We start from the raw sequence: 23,736 nt of genomic DNA on the forward strand, positions 1-23,736 counted from the left end.
TCACTACAAGGGAAACATTTCACACCACACAGTCATTGATGTATTGTACAAAATATTAAAAGTAATACAGATTAGTGCAGCTTCAAGTATATGAAGAAAATATTATGTCTTCGGTCTAATACTTTCACTCAACAGGGACATTCATTTGTATCTCTGTGTAGGCCTGTTATACTGTAATTAATGTGTTGAGAAGGAAATGCCACTGACTTTTGCACTCCAAAACACACACACACACACACACACACACACACACACACACACACACACACACACACACACGCCATTTTCATTTACACTCATTAGTTACATTGAAATCACAAACAAAGGCAGAGCTGCTTTTGTCCAAAACGACAGCAGTGATTTATGTCTGACACCAACGTACAACTACATTAAGAATCATTTATAAGACATAATAACATGCAGTGGAAACGTTTTTGAATTTGGGTGTACTCTTCTTCAAACTAGTCATTACTGTGATAAAATGAAGCTCATTTCAATGTGGAAGCCAATGATAATGTTTTTTAAAACCACAAAGTCAGTCTGCCATGTACTTTTGGTGGAGCGGCTCCAGGCCTGATGACATTACAGATTATGTCATTTGTTGACTTGACAGATAATGTGTGTTTGAATAGTATTGAGTGAACTGTCCCTGTCCAGAGGAACAGCATGTGAAGAGTGTGTTCTCCTGTAAAAAAAAGCCTTCGGACAGATGCAATCCTTGCCTCATGTGCATAAAGAACATGAAAAGTGTCGACGAACTGCGTGATTTTTCATTTAAAAGACGATTGTTTATTTGGGCTAACTCAGCTGTCAGAGCTGAGGCCTACTTGAACAAATTTCTGCAAATATCCTCTCTAGCAACTGTGCATAACCAAGCCTGTCATTTTCCCAGGAATAGAAGGGTAGTTAAAATTACAGCTTTTGAGGAGTGGAAATTTACGCACTGTCTGTTCTTAAATAGGAGCTCTGACAAAATAGCCATATGGTAACATTTACAGATTCAAACATGGGAAGTTTTATGGTATAAGGGCAGTCTTTAATGATATATAACAAAGTGTGAGTTTAGCATGCGCCCCTTCAGCTGTTAAGTTCAGTTTTACGTGCACTGAGGTAGTTTTGCATTGGGTGCACACAGAAGGCATACCTGTCGAAGTTAAAACTTTCAGTCAAATCAAAGATCAAAGATTGGTTAATAGGTTGAGACAGATGCCCAGAAACCACAGAGGAGGATCCAGATAGTTCTTTAAAACAGGGTTTCATTTCCTACATACGGTGCAGAGTGGGCAATTTGACATGACATTATATTCTTTAACAATATAATCATCACACAGGACCTCAACAAATTTGGAAACACTGAGCTTGACAGAATGTGGAGGCCATACCTAGTAAAGTTGCTCCTCAGGCCTTTAAGAATCTGAGCTCTGCCTCCTCCTGCCTTGAAGGACTGCAGGTCAGAGGCATCAAACTATTAAAGCCAAACATCGACAGTAAAAGCAATAGTACCTTGAACTGGTGGAAGCTGTCTTTCAGTGCTTTATGCTTTGTCTGCCATGACATCTATAAAATCCCTTAAGGCTGCAGTACTGCATTTGACTGCATATCCTGCACACTGAGGACCAATGGATGTCAAATACACAGCCCTCACTGCGGTTAATCCTCACGCAGGCTATCATCTGTGATCCCTGCCTGCTCCCGCTGATTTGGAGCAAAGGTAGAGACACCGTCTGTCCTAGTGGGGGCGGCGTTGGACAGCCACCTTCTACAGGCGTCCCGGCCCCCCCCCACCCCCACCCCCCCACCATCTCACCCTCACTTGTGGGATCAGCAATTCAGACCGCATGCAAATCTAGGAGCGTCACTGCGTGTGTGTCTGTGTGTGTGTCTATGTGTCTGTGTGTGTGTGTGTGTGTGTGTGTGTGTGTGTGTGTGTGTGTGTGTGTGAGAGAGAGAGAGAGAGAGAGAGAGAGAGAGAGAGAGAGAGAGAGAGAGAGAGTAATAGAGAGGGGGAGATAGGGGAAAAGAGAGGGGGAGAGAGAAGTGCAGTTGCATTCCTGGAGAGAGAGAGAGAGAGATCCCTGCCCCTTCCTCCTCCTTCCTCCTCCTTCCTCTCTTCCCTCCTGGTCTCCCAGCCGGCGGCGGCAGAGAGGGATTTTTAACCCGGGCTGCAGATGCAGGGAGCAGGGCTACAGAGTGAAAGAAACACTGGTAGTCCGTAGGGAAGTTGTGGAAAGGAAGCTCGGTGCAAAATTTAAACGCACTCGAAAGAGTTTGGAGTTTGCTCTCGGACCCTTCGGGCGGTCAAATTTAATTTTAGGAAAGTTTACTTTCTGGGTTACATCCGTGTGGTGGTCATGGGCTCCCAGCGCACACTCCGGCCCGGCCGGACAGCGCTGCTTCTTGCGGGCTTGCTCGTGGCTCTGTGGCAGCGATGCGCCGCAACTTGCCCGGAGAAAGACTTGGAGGACAGGGAAGAGGAGGCCAATATAGTTTTGACCGGCACCGTGGACGAAATAATTAACGTGGACCCGGTGCATAACACCTATTCCTGCAAGGTAAGTGATTTCATGTGGTTTCTGAAACGATCAAGTATCCACAGGAGTGCGTTACTTCAAGGAGAAGACACCTGCTTCTTGCACCAAAACTACCACTACACTATTTGTGGGCTGTTAGAAGTCACATTATCACTTAACCCTCGTGATGGAAGCCATTAGCAGCGAGTTTGTGTCATCTCAAAGGCATCAACAGCTTGCCTGAAAAACGTCTTACAAACTCATTCATCCAGAAGCATTTGGCAGACTTTGCGTGGACACTGACAAGGAATGCACTTTGCCTTCAGAAACAGATAGATGGTGTTTTTTTTTATTTTAAATTTCCACTTACCAGTTACATAGCTACAAGGGAGGCCTAACCGACCATGTAATCATCCCAAACATGCTGCAGTAGGAGAGTGGCCCCTCACCGGCCCCTGGCTGGAGCTCTCAATTGGTCTGCAGGCATACATGTTCATGCAGCTTCATTGGCCAGTGGCTGCAAAGGTGATAATCTGAATCATGATGTAATGTGTGATCTTGCTGACAAATGCCACCACTTTTATCCCAAAATAGAACTTTGGGACTTGTGGCTGTAACCATGGTGTCTTTCTGGTCAAAAAAATTCCATAAAATGTAGTTAACGCTTAATTCAATTGAATTCAATTGCACTTTATTGTCATTAATACAATGTGTAGGCACATATGTAAATGAAAGGAGGTCTGCGGCTTCACCGCAGTGGGTGGAGGTGCACCTAGGGACATATATGGCACTTAAAGCATCCAAAGTGCTGGAGTGATTTGTAGTCTGCTGTTATGAGATTCTAAGAAACAATAACAACATTTTTTTTCTCAGTCAAGACACTGACAAGTGCTGCAAGGTGTGCCCAAAGCAATAAATAGATCTAGTCATGCGTTACAGTCACTCATGTGAAACCTGTCTGTGATAGACCTAAAACTGTACATTTTCCAGCGCTCTTAATGCCACAGGAATATTGTGGATCTGATTAATAAGCCACATTATAGCACAGGGTGAAAAACAAACATCCAAGGCTCATTTTCAGTCAGGAAGCAGACATCCCCCATTCTTATTCTATGGCCATTCATTGTGAAACTTATGCACCATTGTGGACTTGCGGTAGACCACTCTATAATCTGTCAAAATAAACAAGTTGTGTTTGGGTTGCTCTTTCGCTGCTCTTTTCTTCAGCGCCCACTTGCTTCCCGTCTCCCGGTGAATGAGTGGAGCAGATTAGAGGCACACGGCTCGCCTTCTGGAAGCAGAAACCACCACCAAGTGCTGAAACGAGACGAGACAGCTAACGTGTAGTGGCAGGGGCGAGCTTTTCCATGACAGTGCAGAAAGCACCCTGTGCTGCACTTCCTGTGATGCACTGCCTATGGATGCATGCACAGTTTTAGATAAGTTTCAAGTGGCTGGACAGGCGCTGAGATTTATTCCAGCAGGAGCAATCACTTAAGAATCACTGTTATTACATACAATGTCATTGGATGTTTAAAAGATTTGAAGAGTTAAGTCAGAGAAACACTAATTGCTAATCACTAATCACAAAAACAAGCACACTTACGGGAGGGACACTGAGGAAAACCCTGATTCAGACAGCCCAGAGCTGGACAGGGTCCCTAAATCCCTAAATTTTTATAGATTGCAACATTATGTGCATTTTCGGTTTTGACAGAATGCTAAAAGGTGTGCTGTGTCTGTGTTGTCCTTCGGCTAAAGGTCAGGGTGTGGCGCTACTTGAAAGGAAAGTCCAACGTCAACCGTGAAATTCTCCTGGATGGCGGCAACAAGGTGATGATTGGTGGCTTTGGCAACCCCGGGATCTGTGACAACCAGGTAGCCACGGGCGACACTCGCATATTCTTTCTCAACACTGCCCCGCAGTCCCTGGGTCCAGAACACAAGAACGAACTTATGCTCAACTCAAGTCTGATGAGGATTACCCTGCGCAACCTGGAGGACGTGGAGCACTGCGTGGAAGGTAAGCAGCCACTTTGTTGTGAATGGAATGAGCCCCATGTCTAACACGGGGTGGATTAAACAGCACATGTCGTCGGGAATCTAAAAAAGTAATTCTAAGAATGATAAACATGCATGGGAGTTAGTTTGTTACCTTATCAGAGCTTATTATTGTTATGAAATAATTAAATTAGCTTAAACTTTGGATATTGTTTGTTAGCTGTGAGAAATTCAGTGTCGGGTCTGTGCTGTGGTTACTCAAAGTAATTGTAAATCACTTAGAGCAGCAAGGATTTCATACATCGGTGACTGCTGGAATTACATAGCCTCAGGCTCAGAGCGTCAAAGTTTCCCAGAACTCCATGAAACAAGGACACCTGAGTCATTAGGAGCTTTGTTGCCATGGGGAAGCTCCAGCCTTTCCATGCGTGACCTTGAGGTGGGTGCGTCTGATTCACACCTTAAGGACTCGGGTTGAGTGGTTAAGGGATGATCCTGACCTTTGCACCTTGTAGCTGGGCCATTTAATGAAGTCAGAGGTGAACCTGCTTAACACTTACATGCACATAACACTTGACGTGGGAGCTTTACAGGGCAGCACAGGTTCCCACCATTTTAACTTCACTGTAAAAGAAAGAAAAGTTGTCAAGAAGCTTTTGAAATCTGGGAAGGAAAAAGAAGCGATGAGTCACGTGTGTTGCCTATTGTTTATGTTCTATTGATTCAGCACGAAAAGAGTTAATTACATGCTTTTATCCCTCTGACTCCTTTTTTGGTTGAGAAGTCATTTGTCAGGCTCTTATGACAGGAACCATACAGCCATGACTAATAAATCTCAGCATCTACCGTGACTGTGATAGTGTAGCAGCCTGCGCCCCCATGCCAGTGAACAGTGAGCTTGCTGCTGTTTAACTTTTACTGGTGCTTGACAATGTTGGCAGCCGTTCAAAGTTAGAATCTAACTCTCAGACCGAGCGCGAGCACCAGGGGGAAATGAATCAGCGCGCAAATCACCTTGCTGAAGGCTTTCTGGGGCAATCATCGTTGCAGAGTAGTAGGGTCTATATTCTGGGTACTTTCCTCTGAACAGTTCAGGGTGGCAGGATGTTCCAATGGATGGAGCTTGTTTGCAGTGTTAAGTTGCATTTGGCACACACATAAAACTTCTTCTGTTTGTCTGTCCAGGCACGAAACACTGCACTGCTAACCTTTTTATTCAGCCCTCTTTTCTTCTTTTTGGACTCCTGTTGTGGAGAGGGGAGTTTCTTGGCTCTGACAAACTGTCTAGAATGTGCCCTTTTGTTTCAGGGCTTTGTATTTGAAGAGGGTTTACTTCACCATAACCTGATTTTCTCATATCGCTTTACAGTCGAAGGAATAGTGGTAAGGAAGTACTTCAAGAAGTCATCAGGCAAAAGTTAGAGACATCTAAAAGAACTGAAGGTTTTCCTCGAAAGGCTCCGGAGCTTCTTATGCACTGACCGTCCAATAAGTAATGTTCTGGGATTATTGTCAGGTTGAGCCCCAAAATGAAATCTGTGTTTGTTTTTTCTGTAGTGAAATTGGCCCTGATAATTAGCTGGCATGCCTCCATCCGGTAGAGAGCGAGTTTTGAGGCTGGTTCCAGTGCAGAGTTTTAATTAAGAGAGTCAAGTCAGATCCCATCCGCTCTGTGCAACCACTACCCCCGGAGACTGTGGGATGTCAGTGCAGCGGGACAAGACTCTACCTGCTGCAGCACTCATTGTACCCTCCTCTGCTTTCTCCTCATTCTTGACATTTTCGATAGCTAGGATAGACTCAGGAATGCCTGGCAGAGAGCTAGGTGGGGAGGCGTCTGAGGTGGAAGAAAAAAGGCTTTGTGTGAGCTCCTTCCCACCAGGAGTTTTGAGAAGGACGCGGACACGAAGGGAAGATGAGTGATGTCGAACGAAGGGAAAACAGAGGCATTTTTTGTACATGTGAGGACGCGGAACGTGAGGGATGTTGTGTTTGCTGTGGCATACTTGTTTAAGTTTGGATCAGTGCTGCATGAAGATAGAAGCCTCCAGGCATTGTTTTTCCACACTCTGTCTACTCCTGCGCCATTCACACTGGGCGGTGACACTTCAGGGCCACTCAGTCCATGTGTGCGATGACTTGGATGCTGGCTTTCATCTGCCTCTGAGCGGCCCTCCACAGAAGAGTGTTTACAAGATCTCAGTAGAGTGCCGACCAGATCTTAAAATGCCGTGCACCATGTTTACTGTGCAAAACAAAGCCCCCTTTTTTGTTTCCTCATGCCTTATCTTTACTTACATACAGGATGTATGAAAGTATACCGGCATTTCTGGAGTTGAAGTCAGAATTTGAAATTTTCCACTCAACAGGCACCGCTTCCACACTGTTGAATTTGCACCTTGTCTGGGCCGATAAGCCGAGGGCCTTTGGCACAGAAGCTCTTCCTTCTCTTCCCTCCTCCGTCTTCCAGCTACCAGTGAAATGAAATGTTACCACAGTCCATTGTGTCGTGCAGAGTTGACAGATAACATGTCAGAATCTAACACATATCCTGTGTCTTTGGAAACAAAAATACAGTCAGTTTTGTGAAGGTGGATGAAGGGGACGATTCAAGGCTCAGCAGAACGCCTTGTCCTCCAGATTTTGAGGTAGTAAGATACAAAGTATGTGCTGTGTTTATTGTCATTTCCATTTTGTTCTTACTCCAGTGCTGCATTAGTGACAACAAAGAGAGAAGGCGGAGGTGTTGGGGCTTTGGAAGAGAGGAAGCCCTCTTGATGGAGAAGTGTTGAGCGTACAGGGAGATCTTATCTGTCTCGCTCTGTTTATCAGCTGCTTTTGTTTCAGCTCTTGATGACTTGATGCCAGAGTCTTTCCCTCAAGGCCCTGACGAAGGACAGCAACAAAGAGCTGTTTCTTCCTTCTGTCTTCATCTCTTCCTCTCCTTCTCTTTTTTTATCTGCCTCTTCTTAGAAGAGGAGAGATGAGCCAGTCAGAAGTCAGTGCATAGTCATGCAACAGCTGCATCGAAGATCATTTCTTTGTCCCTTTGTGCTGCATCTATTTAAATACGCGATGCTGAGTGCAGCTAGTGTGCTTCACTGGATGGACAATCAAAAGTCCTTGTGGGATGTTAATGAGCAGCATTTTACTGCTCAACATACCCCTGGCTCTTTATGATCTGTGTATACAGCAGTCCAGAGGCTCACTGGTAATGGGGTTAGCCAGGCTTGCTGAGAACATGATGGGGGTCCTGATTTGCCAGCAGGTGGTCTTGCTTAATGATGGGCAAGCAGACAGTCCTGTGGAATGCTCCTCGGGGTGGGTGGGATGTGGGATGACTGTTTGAGCCCACCCCGCCTTCTCTTCCAGTGCTCCTTTAGTGAATGAGCCCAGGCCTCACAGAAAACTTTGAGCTATTTTCCCACTGTTTGTGCAAGGAGGAGGCCCGGAATTGGCTGGAATTCCTAACCTGCACAAGCTCCCACCTGGCCGCCTCCTCCCTCCTCACCTTCTTGATATGTGCGGAGGTAATGATTGAACGATAAGGGCAGAAACGGAGAAGAGTGAACGCTTCAGTTTTTAGCTATGGTAACTATTTGCAGTTTTTCATAACATAAGCGCCAGTCATCCACAGAGCAGTTGACTCCTTTGTTTCAAGAACAATCAGACACACTGCAAAAAGCAGCGGTCACTTCAGCTACAGTTAATCAGTGACTCAGAACCTGGAAGATAGTCATGTGATGTTGAGCTGATATGCCCGCCCAGGGTTTCTCCCTGGATTTATTTTTAACAGAGGTGGCCTCTGCTTGTTTTCCCTGAAGATTAATTTTATTTCATACAAGTGTAATAACGCCCTCTAAATTTAGCGGAGGCAGTCTTTATTTCAGACAAGGTGGTCCACCTCTGCTATAAAGCACTCCGGGAAATCTTGCAGCAAGTTTTCTGCCCTATAATTTAAATATTAGGCTCAGCTACCACCTGCTCATGTTTTAATCTCACCAAGAAATTCGAGAGACAGATTAGAAAATCACTACTGCAGAGGGAAACAGATCAACCTATTATATATTTGCCTGTCCCAGGTATAAAAACATGGCTTGTGGGTAATTCCAAAAGGGAGAAGGAGTTTATTTTATTATGGCTCTGGAAAGTGTGTGAGAACACTACGCAGCCGCACCCAGGTGACTGCACAGAAAGCGCCAGGGTCCTTATCCTGTCCATGTCTACACAAGCAGCCTTTTGTCTTCAAGGAGTCATGGGAAGTCAAGAAGACTGACTTTAAGGATTGGATTTTTCTCAGGGTCCTTGAATGGATTAGGCTATAGTCTAAGAGTGAGAGTTCATTCGCTTGCTGTAGAGCTTACATACAAAGGTGTGCCCTTAGTAAGTCCATGTTCCCTGTGTGGCTTATGTCAAAGCGTTTATGCAGTGAAGTGAACAGAATTGGACAAACATAAAGGCTTGATGGAAGGCTTTGATGAAATAAGCAACAAAGGCTTGAAGGGAGAAACAAGACCAATAGACCTGTTTGCCAGCTAGCCCAGAGTCTCCAGAGTTATTGCACATTTTAGATTTTAATTAAAAATGTGGGAGCGGAGAGTCTGCTTGGCATAGCGATAAAGGACTCCGAAAATGAAAAAGCCATGAAAGATGGAAGAGCGCAAAGGAGGAACGGACCACTTAACCGCAGTCTGTTCACCTTGGCTTTTATCCCAGCTCGAAGCAGTGTATCACTGTCATGCTGATAAGAATCATAGATGGTATTGATTGTACGTAAAGACACCTACATGTAGTGACGTGCCTGTCACTTCAGTGAGATGTTAACATGCCCGCAGTGTACACACAGACATACTGTGTAACATCCAGCCTGTCCAAATATACTGTATATCTCGGGAAAAATTTATTGTTGTAATTTATTTGTTTTTATTTGCTCAGTGCAATAAGAAATGATTCCATGTATTCCCTTTATTTGTAAAAACCTCTATAATGTCTCACAGAAACCTGCTGTTCTCCGTAGTTACTACCCAAAGGGGAAAAAACTGTTCTTTTGTAAAAGTTCACAAAATAACTTAGTATTTCTTAAAGTGACTTGCACAAGGTCTCCGACATGGTCTCCTTTTCCTGCTGGGGTTGGAGAAGAATCTCTGAATCAGAATTCATCATGCATCATGATCTAGTCATTTAGTAAGGAATGTGATAGTCTCTGCCAAGCAGCGTTGTTTAAAAGCTCCTGAAATTGGAAAAAGAAGTTAGCAGGTGTTAAAGTCCATGTTAAGCTCTTCATTAGTTTGGGAACAGGAAAGTGGAACTGACCTGGGAGGCTTTGGGCAGGGACTTGGATGTACAGTGACCCGGAAACCTCCGTCTTCTATCCCAGACATAAAGAGCTCAGAGCTGCAGTCTGCATGAGATCTGGACTCCCTCTGGGGAACTGGATCTGTGACAAAATTCTTGCTCCGAGACTGCATTTCTGAAGCAGGGCAGCTGCTGTGGCAAGTGTGGCTACTTACTGTCAACACGCCAAAAACATCAGGTTTAGAGAAAAGGGTTTTGGTGGGACACCAGGGGGATGGTGGAAGCCCTAATGTGATTTAGATTTAGGTCAGCTCAGCTGTCACTGCAGAGCGGCTCAGATCAACAGAAAACAAGGAAGAATTTTTTTTTTTTTTTTTTTATGCCCACTTACTTCTTTTTGTTGTAGGATACATAGGGGACTTTTCATTTGGCAAACTTTTCCATTGAAACTGGTGTGACATCCACAGCTTCCACGTAGTGAACACCATTTACACCTTACATCTGCTCTTAATAGAAGGCAGATAATTGGACATACACAACACATGCACAACTGCCTTCAGTCAGCTGTCTGTAGCTGGATGTGTCAGCATTTGCCAGCAGTATTTAAGACACTATGATTTTCTCTTCAGTATCAGCGTCTTTCAGTTTTATCAGTGATTTTGACCTTCAATAAATCGACATTAGCCTGAGAGTCTCACACTCACTGTTGGACAAAAACAGGAAGAACTTGGCTCGCATTATGTCATGGATGTGGGCTGGAGATGCACTCACCCAGCGCTGGTAAATTAAACCTATCATGTTCCCTGTTGTCTCATTTTATGCACTTGTTACATACTGCCATCAATATGCATGGCAATAAAGGTAATTATATAACCTGGTGTCCTTGTTTCCAGCCTATTTTAAATATATATGGACTTGTTTTAAAGTCTCTTGTTTAACAATATTTTCAAAACGGATCAGGCCCTAACAACTTCCTTAACAACCCATATTACACCCATGCGTGATCTTGTGTCTTGATGTTAATACGCTGCTCAAACAACCTCCACCTGCACGAATTTGCTGCTACTTAGCCACAAGAGCATTTAGTGAGGTCAGCACTGTGCTGTTGGCCATAAGGCCTGACTCACAGTTGGTGTTCCAATTCATCCCAAAGGTGTTTGATAGGGTTTAATTCAGGGCTCTGTGCAGGATCATGGCTACGGTTAGGGTCGGTTTTAGGTTTAGGGTTGATGGTATCTAATTACTGCAGCAATGGAACTTGCTGTTGCTGAACCCTACTTTGAGACTAATTCCTTGCACCGCCTGATTTAACACTATCTACATTACAGTGCAGCACATACAGGAAGCTGGGGAGACTTGACAGTTGGGGGTCCCACGTTCACAAACAAATCACGGGATGTGCAGGCCTTTCCCGTGCTATTTTGCCCCTCAGACAACAGTCCAGTCTCCTTTACTTCCTTTTGTCCCCCTCATGTGTTTCTCTGTCGACGGGTTGTCATGGTGAGACCAGGATGAACGCCTCTCCCTCCCTTGGGACCTGTCCTCCATGTTTTCCTTTCCCTGTATATTTTTCTTGCTGCTTTCAGGTGTCATCTTAAATCACGTTTTCAAATCCTGAAGATGACCTGAACATGTGTCTGTCTGTCATCATGTGTGTGTGGACGTGTCCTGCGCCGACAGTGTGCTTTGCTTGGCTTTCTCTGATGTTTCTTTAAAGCACCTTTGTGGCAGGCAGCGCTGATGTATGACAGCTTGCTGACCCATCACATTTTGGGTTTTAGGTCTCCATCCTTTAATATAGATTAAATTCTTCCCAACTTGTGTTGTCCCGCCTCTCTCCCTGCTCCTGGCCACCCTCCTCTCTATTCTCACAGTACTTCCCCCTCCCAGCATTCCCATCTCACAGCAGTTCCACCTGTAATTAGACTGGAATCTCATGCCCTGTAAAGCTGTCATAGTCCTAACAACCAGGTGCAGTTTGTGCAGATCTGACTCCGGCCTCTGACCTAATTCCAGATACCTCCATCTGTGTCTCTCTTAGCTCCCTCAAGAACCAGCAGAAGCAATTATTACAATCACCAGTCACTAAAAACGTTTTTTAAAAAGAAGTTGACGGAAGGCATAACCACCTATTTATCTGATTGCTGTGCTGGTAAGCATAGTGTGTAAGTGATGTGCGCATAGCCTTCACATAACACATGAATAAAAAGTGCTGAATTCATGTGCCCTGTAGTGTTTCCATTGATATAATGCAGGGGTGTTCACAGCATTTCACTTTAATCCAGGTATCTGATTCTGACCACCTGACTCTCATCACTGAACATAGGAACTAGTTAACTCAGGATTCACTGTATGTGGACACTTCTAATGGTCTTATAGTGGTAATTGCCTCAAGTGATGTCACTCGAGTCAGTGCTTGCTGGGGCTGACTTTGAGAAATCTGGAGGTGTGGAGTTAGAAAGAAGTGAGCTTTCCAGACCTCCGTAGCCCTCTCCTCATTTCTGGCTTGAGCTGCCATACATTAGCTGTTATTAGCATTACACACTCTTGGACTGGTTGACGCGCTGCACTGTGGCTAATGTATGCCCCTTTTTTTAACTTGGAAGAAGAATGTGCGGAACAACGATGATATCTCTGGTTCTGCTGCATTGATTTTGAGCAGATATGTGTTGAGTGGATGAATGAAGGATATTTTGACAGGACTTTTGGCTGTTGATACAAAACAAGGAGGTGCTGTGGGGATTAAACCAAGAAGAGAGATTAGTACTTTGGCAATGTAATGCCATCTAAGATGTTCAAGTTTCCATTGTTTACTTGAGTTATGGAATTTGTGATGTGTGTCTTCTTACAAACCTTGAAGATGACAAGTCTCCTGAGAGATGAAACCTATGAGGAATGTTCCCCTTTCTCTCTGTCCCTCTCTGCCTGCCCTCCAGGCTGACAGATTTGTCAGGCTCGAGGGAGGCACCCGGCCTTCCCCTGTTGTTTTAGCCAACAATGGCAAGGACGTGATGGCTTTCAGAGACAAACAGAGATATCTGGCAGAGGATGTCTCACTAACTTGAGCATGTATCTGTATACACATGCACACACGCACGCACACACGCGCACACACACACAGACACAGACACACACACACACACATACTTTACTATCTCCCCATCAGAAGGAGACTCATGCAGTATGTGACGCTGTATCTGACCCAGCCATTACACTGTTATTGCTTTCAACAATGAACAGTCTCCAGAGTAATGTAAGGCTCAAACTCCTACTTCCCAGGGTTGTAGTAATAAGCACACACAGAAAATTGATGGCTCTGCAGGGGGTTTTAGGGTTGGGATAGCAGTTCTACATTAGCTCAAGAACTATTTGTTTGTTTGAAACAGGCAAACAGCAGCTGCGTTATGTGCAGCAAAGACAATGTCGCTAAAACTAAGAAAGTTAACATTAGCAACCATTGACAGTAATAAAGCTAAAACCTGCTGTCTGTCTTAATACACCCATATAGTAGCATGTTCATTTCAGACACCAAGTGGACTACAAAATTTATTTGGAACTAAACACTGGATATTTTCCCCCAGTCAGCAGCTCACTGTAAACTGAGAAGATGTCACTATAAGCAGATTGCTGTCAACAGCCAGAATCTATGAGTCTAACAATGTAAAACCATGTGACCGACCTAATCGGGAGCAAAAGAAACGCAAGATGAATCTTCTACCAGTAGTAATCACACTTAGAACACTTAGAAGCAAAATGTCAATATACAGTGGGTTGTGGGCAATTGAAGGACCTCTAATGGAAACGCAATAGGCTCTGAGACGTGTCCAGCCTGTAGTACAGTACATGCTTAACCGCATACTCGTAGCATTAAATGTATGTATGTCCATAAAGGTCCTCTGAGGGATTTTTTTTGTACTGTATATACTGTAGAACTCATTTTGTTTACTGGGAGTGCAACTTCAAGGAGGGAAAACAGCTGTGCAACAGAGAAAGCGCAATCAGTTATATAGCAAGAAAGGAAATATAGAAGTAAAGCTCCTGATTACAGAGCATGAGCGATCGAGGTTCAGAGACAGCCGGAGAAGAAGAGTAGATAAATGAAAAGTAAGGAGGAAAAGGATAAAGACTAAGAGGAGAGTAGAAGAAGAACGAGTTAGAGTTTGTGAATTAAGATGGGAAAAATGTTAAAAGACGAGAATGTTGGAATCAGGTGGGGGGCTGTACTGTGCGACATTTCAGAGGTACCTGACAATCTCAGCATATAAAACACTGTTAGGGGTGAGTGAGAAAAATATGTTCACCTGTAATTTGGGCAAACTGTCCCTTTAATTGGCTCTCACTCGCAGCTGCATGAAGCCTGGACCATCAAAGAATAATTAGAAGCTCCTCGATTATCATTGTCTCTTCGGCTCTTGCTGGAGCCCCACACACACAAATAAGACGAGCAGACTTGCAGCGAGTGCCATGAGGCAGCTTTCAGCATTTTCCAGCAGAAGCATGGCGCCTCAGAGAGGCTTAGCCTGAGGGAACAAGTTCTATCACAGGCCGCGAGCTGTTGCCAGAGGTATGCCCAGATCTGCCTCTCTCCAAGTTCTTCCTTTTTGTCATTGTGAGGCTGCTTGTACTGTATTACCTTTTTTCACACCGTGGCCTTATTACCATATAGCGCAGTCAGCCATTTTGAAATGCCCCCCAATCCTCTTGTGACCATGAGTGCAACAGCAACAACTGAAAAAAAAAAGTTTCTCTATCCATCTTTCAGAGCAATGCTCCCCCCCCAGCACTGTGAGTGGGTAGAGGCATGCCCTGGAAGAGCACTCGAAGCAGACATGTTTGAGAGAGCTCTTAGAGAAATATATGAGCACTGAGATGGATGGAGGTGCTGAATGTGGAGAGTTTTTCAATGTGTTCTAGTTTTTCAACAGGCTATGTGGCCTGCTTGGGCAAGTTGTCAGAAAAACAGTACCAGATAAATCAGACCCTGCTTTTTAGGTTGTGCTCAACGGGACAAACGTCTACCTGTTTGCAAGTGCTCTGCAGAGTTTCTGCAGTTGTATGTGTGCTTTACTTCAAGCCAATAAAATCACACTACAGGTCCAAGCCAAACTTAAGCAGAGGTGTTATTTCTAGCAAACCCAAAGGACAGCCAATGGAATAGCTGCCTGAGGAATTCTAATGTCTTCTTATTTCACTTTAATTGATTAGATTTTCTCCAGACCTCTTTAAGATGGCTAGAAAACAAACTCTGGCCACAGAATTAGCAGTTCATTACTGCTTTGAAGCATATCTGAGTATCTAGGATTAAGCTGGCAAGTCGTTAGTTTGGCTTGTTTGACAGTTTTCACAGACTTTCTGAGTAGCTCCAGAAAGCATCTATTGATGGATCTGTCTTCAGTCCCAAGACAAAAATATCCGTAGTAATGTACGACTCCCCGCATTTGACTACCTTGAGGTCATCAGTGGAGTGTGACTCATTAAGCACAAGTTCCAGCATGCAAGCTCCAATGTATTGAGTAAATGAGATAATGCAAAATGTCATGTGTGTCACTGGCTCGCTGCAAATATTTGCTTTTTCTCTGTCTCAGGTGAATGGAGTGAATGTCTAAAGGAGCTCTGAAGGTTGAGTAAATCCACCTCTTGGTGGGTTTGAACTTGTATTGGTTATGGATTTGATGCATTTCTGGTATAAAGTGGAGGTACAGTTAAGTCGTCTGGATTTAATTATTATATAATTTTTTGTCCATAAAAGCAATAGCTTTATATCTTTGGGAAAAGCAGGGGTTTATGGAACCCCGCCAGCACTGATAACACTGATATCGTTTTTCCTCATCCACACACTTGATCTTGATCAGGCTTCAGAGACAAAATTCCCCCTGGGATTCCCCTGGGTCCCTTTTCACCTGTTGACTTCCAGGGCCTCATTCTGACCCCGGCGGGGCAGGACTATCCGATCCCCAGACATCACATTCCACGTAAACGAGGGAAGAGTGAAAGGCAGCAGGTCAGCCCCCAGTTAGCCTTTACCTGAGGCCAAAGGGAGTGTGAATGGGTGAGGGTGAAATGGGGGTCAGACGTGTTCACACCACCCGAAGAAACCCATGACACATTCCCAGAACGAGGATCAGTCAGAAATCCACATTCTTTTCCAGCGCAGTAACAACTGCACAGAGTAGCGATGAAGCTCCTCTCCATTTCTGTGCTTACTGAAGCGTGTCGTTCATCAAACAAACATCTTTTCCACGAGTCCTGTTGACTTTTACCGCTGTTTGCATTTTAAACTCTCCCAAAGGAAAATGAGAGCTCATCACTTGGCGGGCCCATGACTGTCTGAGCTTAACAAGTTTGCTGAATTAAAATTAGGATGTGTGTGTGTGTGTGTGTGTGTGTGTGTGTGTGTGTGTGTGTGTGTGTATATGTGTGTGCGCTCTTGCCCATAAATACAGTCACCCCCTCCGTTTATTGGTTCTAAAGTGGTGCATTTGTTGCTCCCACTCAAGCCAAATCTCTGTCTTTGTCCCTGTGTGTGTTTCTGCATGTCTGTCTGTTTGTGAGTCATTCTTAAACACACTGTTGTTCTCCATCTACGTCTTTCTCTCTGTCTCTCAGTGTGACTCTCTCTTTTTCTGTTCAGTCTGTGCAGATTGAACTTGCTGGTTACGATGCTAGCAGAATCTTGATCAGCTCCGATTTACATCTAGACAATGGTAGGAGTTGAGAGGCGATTTCTCTCTTCTTTTTCCCCTCATTTCCCCTCCTTGAACCCCCATTCCTCTTTCTTGTCCTCCCTTCTGCTCCTGTGCCTTTGCCAACAGCCCCCACCCCTCATCCTTTATTGTGTTTTTGGGAAGATGGGTGTCTTGAGAGACGGGAAATAAAGGATAGAGCGGGAGCCTGCTTGACAGTAGACTAAACTGAATGTTTCTGGACTTCATCTGTGCTTCTGAGGAAACAGCCCTCCTGATAATGAACTCCACACACTTGTCAATGCAAACACACGCACACACGCGCACACACGTGCACACACATTCTCATGTTGAAGCCTTAAGCAAGCTTTTTATGGCACAGCCAGCCTTCTGTCGTACCGTCTGCCTGCAATTTCATAATGGCATTGTGCATATATGACACAACACCGCGCAGTGCCGTCAAGTAGCACAAGCTTTATTTGGCACCAGTTCTGGTGTCATACTCAGACATCGCAAGTAAGATGTCACAAAAATGCTGATCCTCTTTGACAGAAGGCACCCTCACAAATAATTGGCTGCTGTGTTCGTGAGTATAAAGCAACTCAGATTTGTGCTGCAAACTGAAACTGACTCGGCATAATAATTGCTGTATAGGCTAATTGTATAAGACGACAGCTAGGTGGAGACATCTGTCAGGGTGCGCTTCTCCAATTATGACTAGATTATGTCGTAAAATATGGTTGGACTAAAAGGGGGAATTGTGTGAATGTGGACATCCAGCGTTGGGCAAAGCTAGCTATTGATGGTCAGTAAATATACGTCCAAACTGCGGGCTGACTGCTTTTGTTGGGCTGAGTAATGGAAAGTAATGTAACAAATTATTTAAGCTGTCAGGTAATCCACAAAGTAATGCAATTACTTTTTTGAGTGAGTAATAAACAGTCATTGATTACATTTTTCAAGTAACTTGCTGAATGCTCTGCGTACAGGTCTGTAGTAGGGGTGTGTCATATCATTATTGTTCACGATAATCCTATAGTACTGTATGTGCTGTAAGTACAAGAACAGTGTAACAACAAGAGGGGGCAACAGAACAAACTTATTTCACCACCTCAAGCAGAAGCATCCGGTCGAGTCTGAGGAGAGCCAAGACTCCTGTGAGGAGAGCTCAACAGCTGCTGTGAGCTCTAAACCAAGCAGACAAACTACATTGGCTCAGCATAGCATCACTGAAACTCTGGCAAGTTGTACGCCGTATTTTGTCATATCATCAAGAATGTCATTATTGAAGAAATACCCTGAAATATTGTGTTATTATTTTGGGCCACCCCTAGTCTGTAGCAGAGATTATGGTGGCCTGTTGTAAGTGATACAATGCTCAGGAGTAACTAAGCTTATTAGAGCTGAAGTCCAAAACAAACAGCTGGAGGGCAAACCGGTATATCACCATGCAAACCACTAGCATAACAGATTTGGTGTGTTATTTGCTTTATTTGGCATGAGAATGAGACTTTTCAGCGATTGTGTTTGAAATGTCCTGTCTGCAGGCTGTAGCATGAGTTATTAAATTTCAGAAAAAAACGTCAGCAGCTGCTCAGGAAATTGTGGAGTTGTTCCTATTCATCACCAACTCCATCAACAATTCTAGCACATATTGTGGTTTGGTTTTGCTTTGGGAGAGTGAGCATCATGCCGATGCACCTAAACTGAGAAATGAAGAAATGCGAAAAGGGAGATCATTCCACTTGATTCAGTGTAGTTTTGGGGATGTCTGTGAACTGTGACACCTGGTGTGTAGCTAACATTATCCCTCAACTGAAAATCAAAGTAAGCAGGAAGGGTGGGCATCAAATCACAGCTCTGTGGGCGCAGAGGCATCCTACCTCAAGGTTTACAGTTGGTGGATAACCTGCCATCAGCCATGGCCGATCTGTTTTGGATTTGCTCTCTTTAGCCCCTCTGTTATACCTTTGAAGAAGCCAAAATGAGATCCGCCATGCAGATCACCTGCTTGGTTTGAGATGATGCGCTGACTGTCCTGCTGCTTCATCGCCTCCCCTCTCTGGATAACCAATGTCAAAAAGCCCCTCTCCCAAGTGTGCCCTTTCTCCATTTTAACTTTAATAATACAGAGAGGCAAGGTGAAGCTGAGATGCTCATCTATATCTTGCGCACATCTGTATTGTTGTGCGTCTGCTAATACACATGAATGGAAAGGCCAGGGCAGAGTGTGAAGCCTCCGGAGAGCGAGCAGTCGGCTTTTTAATTTCGCTCGTCTCCGAAGTTTTTTTCATCCACAGCAAACTTGGAGACCAAACTGTTATCAGGCTCACTCATTTATTAAGCCACTGAAAGGGAGATTGAGTTCAGCTTGTCAGGGGAGGGATTTTTTTTTATTGTGTCTGCCAGTGTTTGGCGAGCATTGTGGAATACGCGCTCAGCGTTGGAGCAGATTGTAAATGATCACCCTCAGGCCGCCGCCAGAGCTTCTCTTTTTAGAGTTGACAAAGGCTTGGTGAACAGCTTCTAGTGGGGTGTGGAGGCAGCCTTTGTTGCTGACTTCTTGTCTTTTTGAACCCACCCCTCCCAAACACCTGTCTTCCATCACAGCCGATTATCAAAGCTCTGAGGTTGAGCTCGGCGTGCACACATACCTGCCTCAGACTTTGAATATGATACACGCTCTTCTCCCCTTTCTCTTCTGGTGAGATTAGCGCTAACAAAAACTGTTTTTGGAGGATGACGGAAGGTTTGATAAAAAGAATGACCCCCCCCCCAGTCATATGCCACCTTTGAGCAGCAGCCTCAAGTTCACGAGGAGCGAAGAACTGTTGGGAGGAGAAAGGATTAAGGAGAGGGACCACGGCGGCTCGGAAGAATCAGGGTATTGTTGCGGCCTGCTCATCAAAGCGTAAAGAGAGTTTTGAAAGGGGAAGGGGGGTATTATGGAGGTATACTGCTATCCTCGCTCTCTGTCACACACACAGACGCACACACACAGTCTTTAAGTTTGAGCTAAAATGTGTTCTCTTGGTCTACGTTCTCCTTCGATCTTGTCTTCATCTGGAGGAGGATGAAAGGGGTTTAAGCTGTTACTGCACACACACTAGCTTAATTCTGCAACTCCAAACCATGACCGTAACCCTCTTGACATCACAACCATCTTCTTCTTTTTGGGGTCTTTGCTGTAGTGCATTTCGACTGCACGCTCCAGACTTCACTTGTCCATCATCTCTGTTTTGTACCGTTGATTTGAAGATTTAACATTGCAGTTTTATTTCTAACATTTTTTTCATCTGTTCAGCCATTGTGGTTGTGCTAAAGCAACTATCCAGATCCCCAAAACAGGTCAGCCCTCTTGGGTTTGTCCTGGGAGAGTCAGACAGACCCACACACGCACTTCCCCAAGCACACTCCATCCTGCCCGCTCCGGATTGGGGAGACAGGTTCTCATGTCGGCAGATTATTCACGGGGATTTCGTTCTAAATGAGGTGAAATTATTGCTCTCTGTGAAGCGGGCCTTTCAGAAGTCACTGCCAAGGGATCGAGCTGCTCCTTTTTGTTCTGCTTCCCTTTGTCGGCCTGCATGGCAGAGTAACCTGACCCCGGACGTGACAGGCGCTCAACTCAAAGAAAAGCCATTTTTAGCAGTGACTTTAAGTTTCAAGGAACATTCATTACGGTGAAGGTGTGTGTTTGGCTGTGCAACACTCTCCTGTCTCTCTGCAGCTCTTCTACTATTCTAATACTAATATTTGGCTCCCAGGTGAATGCTCCACATTCACATAAACATTGAAAAACAGCTTTTGTGCTTGACTTTCAGCTTACACTAATAGCTTGGAGTTTTAGGTGAGTGAGCCGATGAGTTGATTGAACTGTAATCGAGTTCAGCTGTGACTCTCAAGTCCCCCTGGTTTTCAGATGTGAGGGTTTGCTGCTTGTCTTTTGGGGACTGTTGGTGGACCAGGCTATTTGAAGTTGAACCATGATCAGCATTTTCCTCAGTTTTTTGATATTTCACAAATTTGACACATTTTTTGAGAATTAAAAAACAAACAAACTTGAAATTCGCATCAGTTTGTTTTGTTGGGGGTGGAATAAAGACACATGGCCAACTTGCAACTCGGAAACCAAGAGGTAAGACATTTCCCAGTTAGCACAGCTTAGCACTTACTTCCCACATTCTCCACCAAGTCCTCAGAGGAAGGAATTGCATGTTGCCATTGCACGGCTCTGGGTGTTTGCTTTCTCCGGGCCTGGCTGTCTGCCTCGCTGTGGGCTTGTGAGTGTGTGGAAGTGCTTGTGTGGTCACTCAGTAGTGCTGTAAATGCCTGCATGCACAAACACCATGCCGCTTTGATGTCTGGCCTGCAAGTTTATTCAACATTTGAACACAGTCAAGTGAGACAGGACAGTGTGTGTGTGTGTGCGCGTGTGTGTGCATGGCTCTATGTGCTTGAACAGCACGTCACTGGGAAATGCACACACACACACACACACACACACACACACACACACACACACACACACACACACACACACACACACACACACACACACACACACACTCAGCTCCTGCTCCTCTCCTTTCAAGCTCTCCTCCTCCCCCTCAGTTGTCCTTCAGGTCCCCTCCTGGCCTCCAAGTCATCTGCAAACATTGTTAACATACTCGATGTGATGACTGTCATCCTCTCCCAGAAGGCAGCAGAGGATGTTTGCGCAGCACCGTTATCAGTTTTCAATACACGTTCGGTCATTCAGATGACTTCAACTGAACAGCGGCCAAACGCAAACATCCCAGTTAATTTTTCCATTCCAGATTTATCCACTCTCTTCATTCCTTTCCAACTTCGGAGCGTCCTGTTCTGCTCCGTCACACGCCGAGGACTGACACGAGGGGGATTGTGGGGAGTGCTCGTGGGGCAGAGTTAGAACTACGTTTGGAGTCCCTCTCTGACTGGGGGGAAGGGGGTGTGGCAGCTGTAGTTGGGGGTCTTCTGCTGCTGTTTGGCCTGCCCTTTTGTCTCCCTAATGACCTGGCCGCGTAAAGTTAGCCGCTCTATTCAGGAGGCATTAAGGGTCATTTTACCTGACGACGGCTGTTTCCCCCAACACTAGCCTGGGGGAAGGGAGATGTTTGAAAGGTTCCTCTCCACTGGGAAGCCGCAGAGCCTTTTGGACGGCAGTATTAAACCTATTCCCAGTCATCTTTTACTTCACTGCAGGTTTTCAAGAATGCATGGTGAAAGAACCACATCTACATGCTCTGTTATCGGGTCTCTTAATGTGAGAATGTGGCACTTTGTTTCTTTTGAGGACTTTCACTTGCCTGCCCCCCTCCACATGGAGGTCAGAGGTTAGGGTTTAGTTGCGGCACAGCAATCCTGAAGTTCGTAGGGATTCACTGTCTTGCTTAAAGACACTTCAGCAGGGTAGATGTGTGCTGACACAGATACTTGATCCTCCAGTTGAGGGCAGACTCAGTAGACATTTTTGAAGCATGTTTCAAACCCTAAAAGGTTAAACGTAATTCTTGTTCTTACCGGTCGCACAGATGCATTTAAAGCATCTGTTGTGCTCGGAATCCCAAAAGTGTCCTTATCAATCATGTTTAATCAACTTACTGGGACATTTATGGGACAAATGGACAGGCAGAGAAACACTGAGCTTTCAAAGTCTTGGCTGCAGCCCAGAGAGACATTGAATCAATTTAAGCAGACTACTTAGACATATTGATTCACCCTCTATAAAATACCTCAGATTATTTTTGAAATTTACTCAGTTTTCTCAGTGCATGTTGAACTTGCAAGCAGATGCCAGGATGCAGACAGTATGAGGTCACATTAACATTTCGAATTCGACTATAACCCAAGTTTGAACCTTCCTGTAAACACTTTGTTAAGTCAAAATTGGAGTCAACCTAACCTGATTAGCAGAGTGAGATTACTTACTTTGATTCTGTGCATACACGAAAAAGGTCACATTGGCAACTAGACTGAGAGACGTGACATTTTGGGATTCTCGGATCAGGCCTCGAACACATCTTGTAAACTCAAGTTAACGGCGAAGCTGATGTAGTACAATATAGTAGTACGTAAATGCTTTAATCAAACCATCAACCTGCCCTGCTTATCCTTACGGATGTGCTATAAGGCCCACTGGCATGAGCCTTCTCATTAGCATTCAGTTGCCAGCTTGTGGTTAAGTGCTCTAGTACCTGCTCGGTTGCTAAGGAATTGGCACTTAGGTAATGAAATGCCCATCGCTGACGGGGGCACTTGATTGTGCTGAGGCTGAGAGTGTGGGGCCAAGTGAGAGGGGAATGGGAACTGGAGCGAGGGAGAGAGCTGGGGATGGGCCCGAGTGAACATTAAGCACATAGCAGAGAGTTGGAGGAGAGTAAGTGGTGAGGCTGCCGCTGCTGGCACACATCCATCACCCGAGGAAGGCTCTGACTCGTCTGCTTACAAACTATTCTCTCCACAAGTTTTACCTCTCAAGAATATAAAGAGAGGCGGATCGAAGGGGCTGAATGATGATTCTGACTAAAACATGAGAATGCATTGATACAGCTAAAAAAAAGTCGGAAGAGGCAGAAATGCAAGCAGTCAGACGATGGCAGCATTTGCAGGAACTGCTTTGGTGAGTGTCATTGTGACACTGATGGCTAAACGCAAATGAAAATAAGAAAACCAGATTAGAATATGTCCTGAAATCAGCCTGTCCTTCAGTCAGTGGATTTTTGCCATCGTGTTGAAAGATTAACTTTTTGTTTGCTTTTGCTGCTATTTCCCTCTTTCATTCTTCCTCTCTTCATCTACCGTCTTCCATTTGTTTTTGTTGCCTCTCTACCCATTACTTGTTTCTTTCTCCTCCCCCATGTACGGCCCCACCCTTTTGCTAAACCTCCATACTACACACAGTCACCTGAGTATGAAAAGCAGCACATGCTCATTATCTTCGGAGCTTCCGCACCACTCTGGCTCCATTACCTTCAGACCCCCCGCAGTCTATGACCTTTGCTCCTCCTTTATGACCCCTGTCCTCAAGTTCTGATGCACTGATGATATTCATGCTTTAAAAACAAGTCAGACACAACAAGACTACTCTGTATGCCACCTGCCCGCTCATTTAGTATTTTCTGTTTCTGTGAACGCTGAGGCCTGACAGGCAGGATGCAGGCTTTGATTATGTTCCTGCAATAAGTAACAGCTCAAGTTAAGAGCAGGAGGCCTTTTAGTTCAGT

At 44.9% G+C, this 23,736-nt stretch overlaps 1 protein-coding gene across 5 annotated transcripts in view; it reads left to right on the forward strand.

The window, feature by feature from the left end:
* Positions 1-2,093: 2,093 nt before the first annotated feature.
* agrn (agrin) overlaps positions 2,094-23,736 on the forward strand; it is a 240,347-nt gene continuing 218,704 nt past the window's right edge. For 3 of the 5 annotated variants that reach the window (XM_070968416.1, XM_070968417.1, XM_070968419.1), the window contains exons 1-2: positions 2,094-2,552; positions 4,272-4,533. In XM_070968416.1, the coding sequence (XP_070824517.1) occupies positions 2,352-2,552; positions 4,272-4,533 (463 nt within the window). In that variant the 5' untranslated portion in view covers positions 2,094-2,351. The remainder of the gene's footprint in view (positions 2,553-4,271; positions 4,534-23,736) is intronic. The other 2 variants (XM_070968421.1, XM_070968418.1) reach the window with 1 other exon arrangement.

The sequence above is a fragment of the Chaetodon trifascialis genome, chromosome 8 (assembly GCF_039877785.1).
Source record: "Chaetodon trifascialis isolate fChaTrf1 chromosome 8, fChaTrf1.hap1, whole genome shotgun sequence".
Lineage (NCBI taxonomy): Eukaryota > Metazoa > Chordata > Actinopteri > Chaetodontiformes > Chaetodontidae > Chaetodon > Chaetodon trifascialis.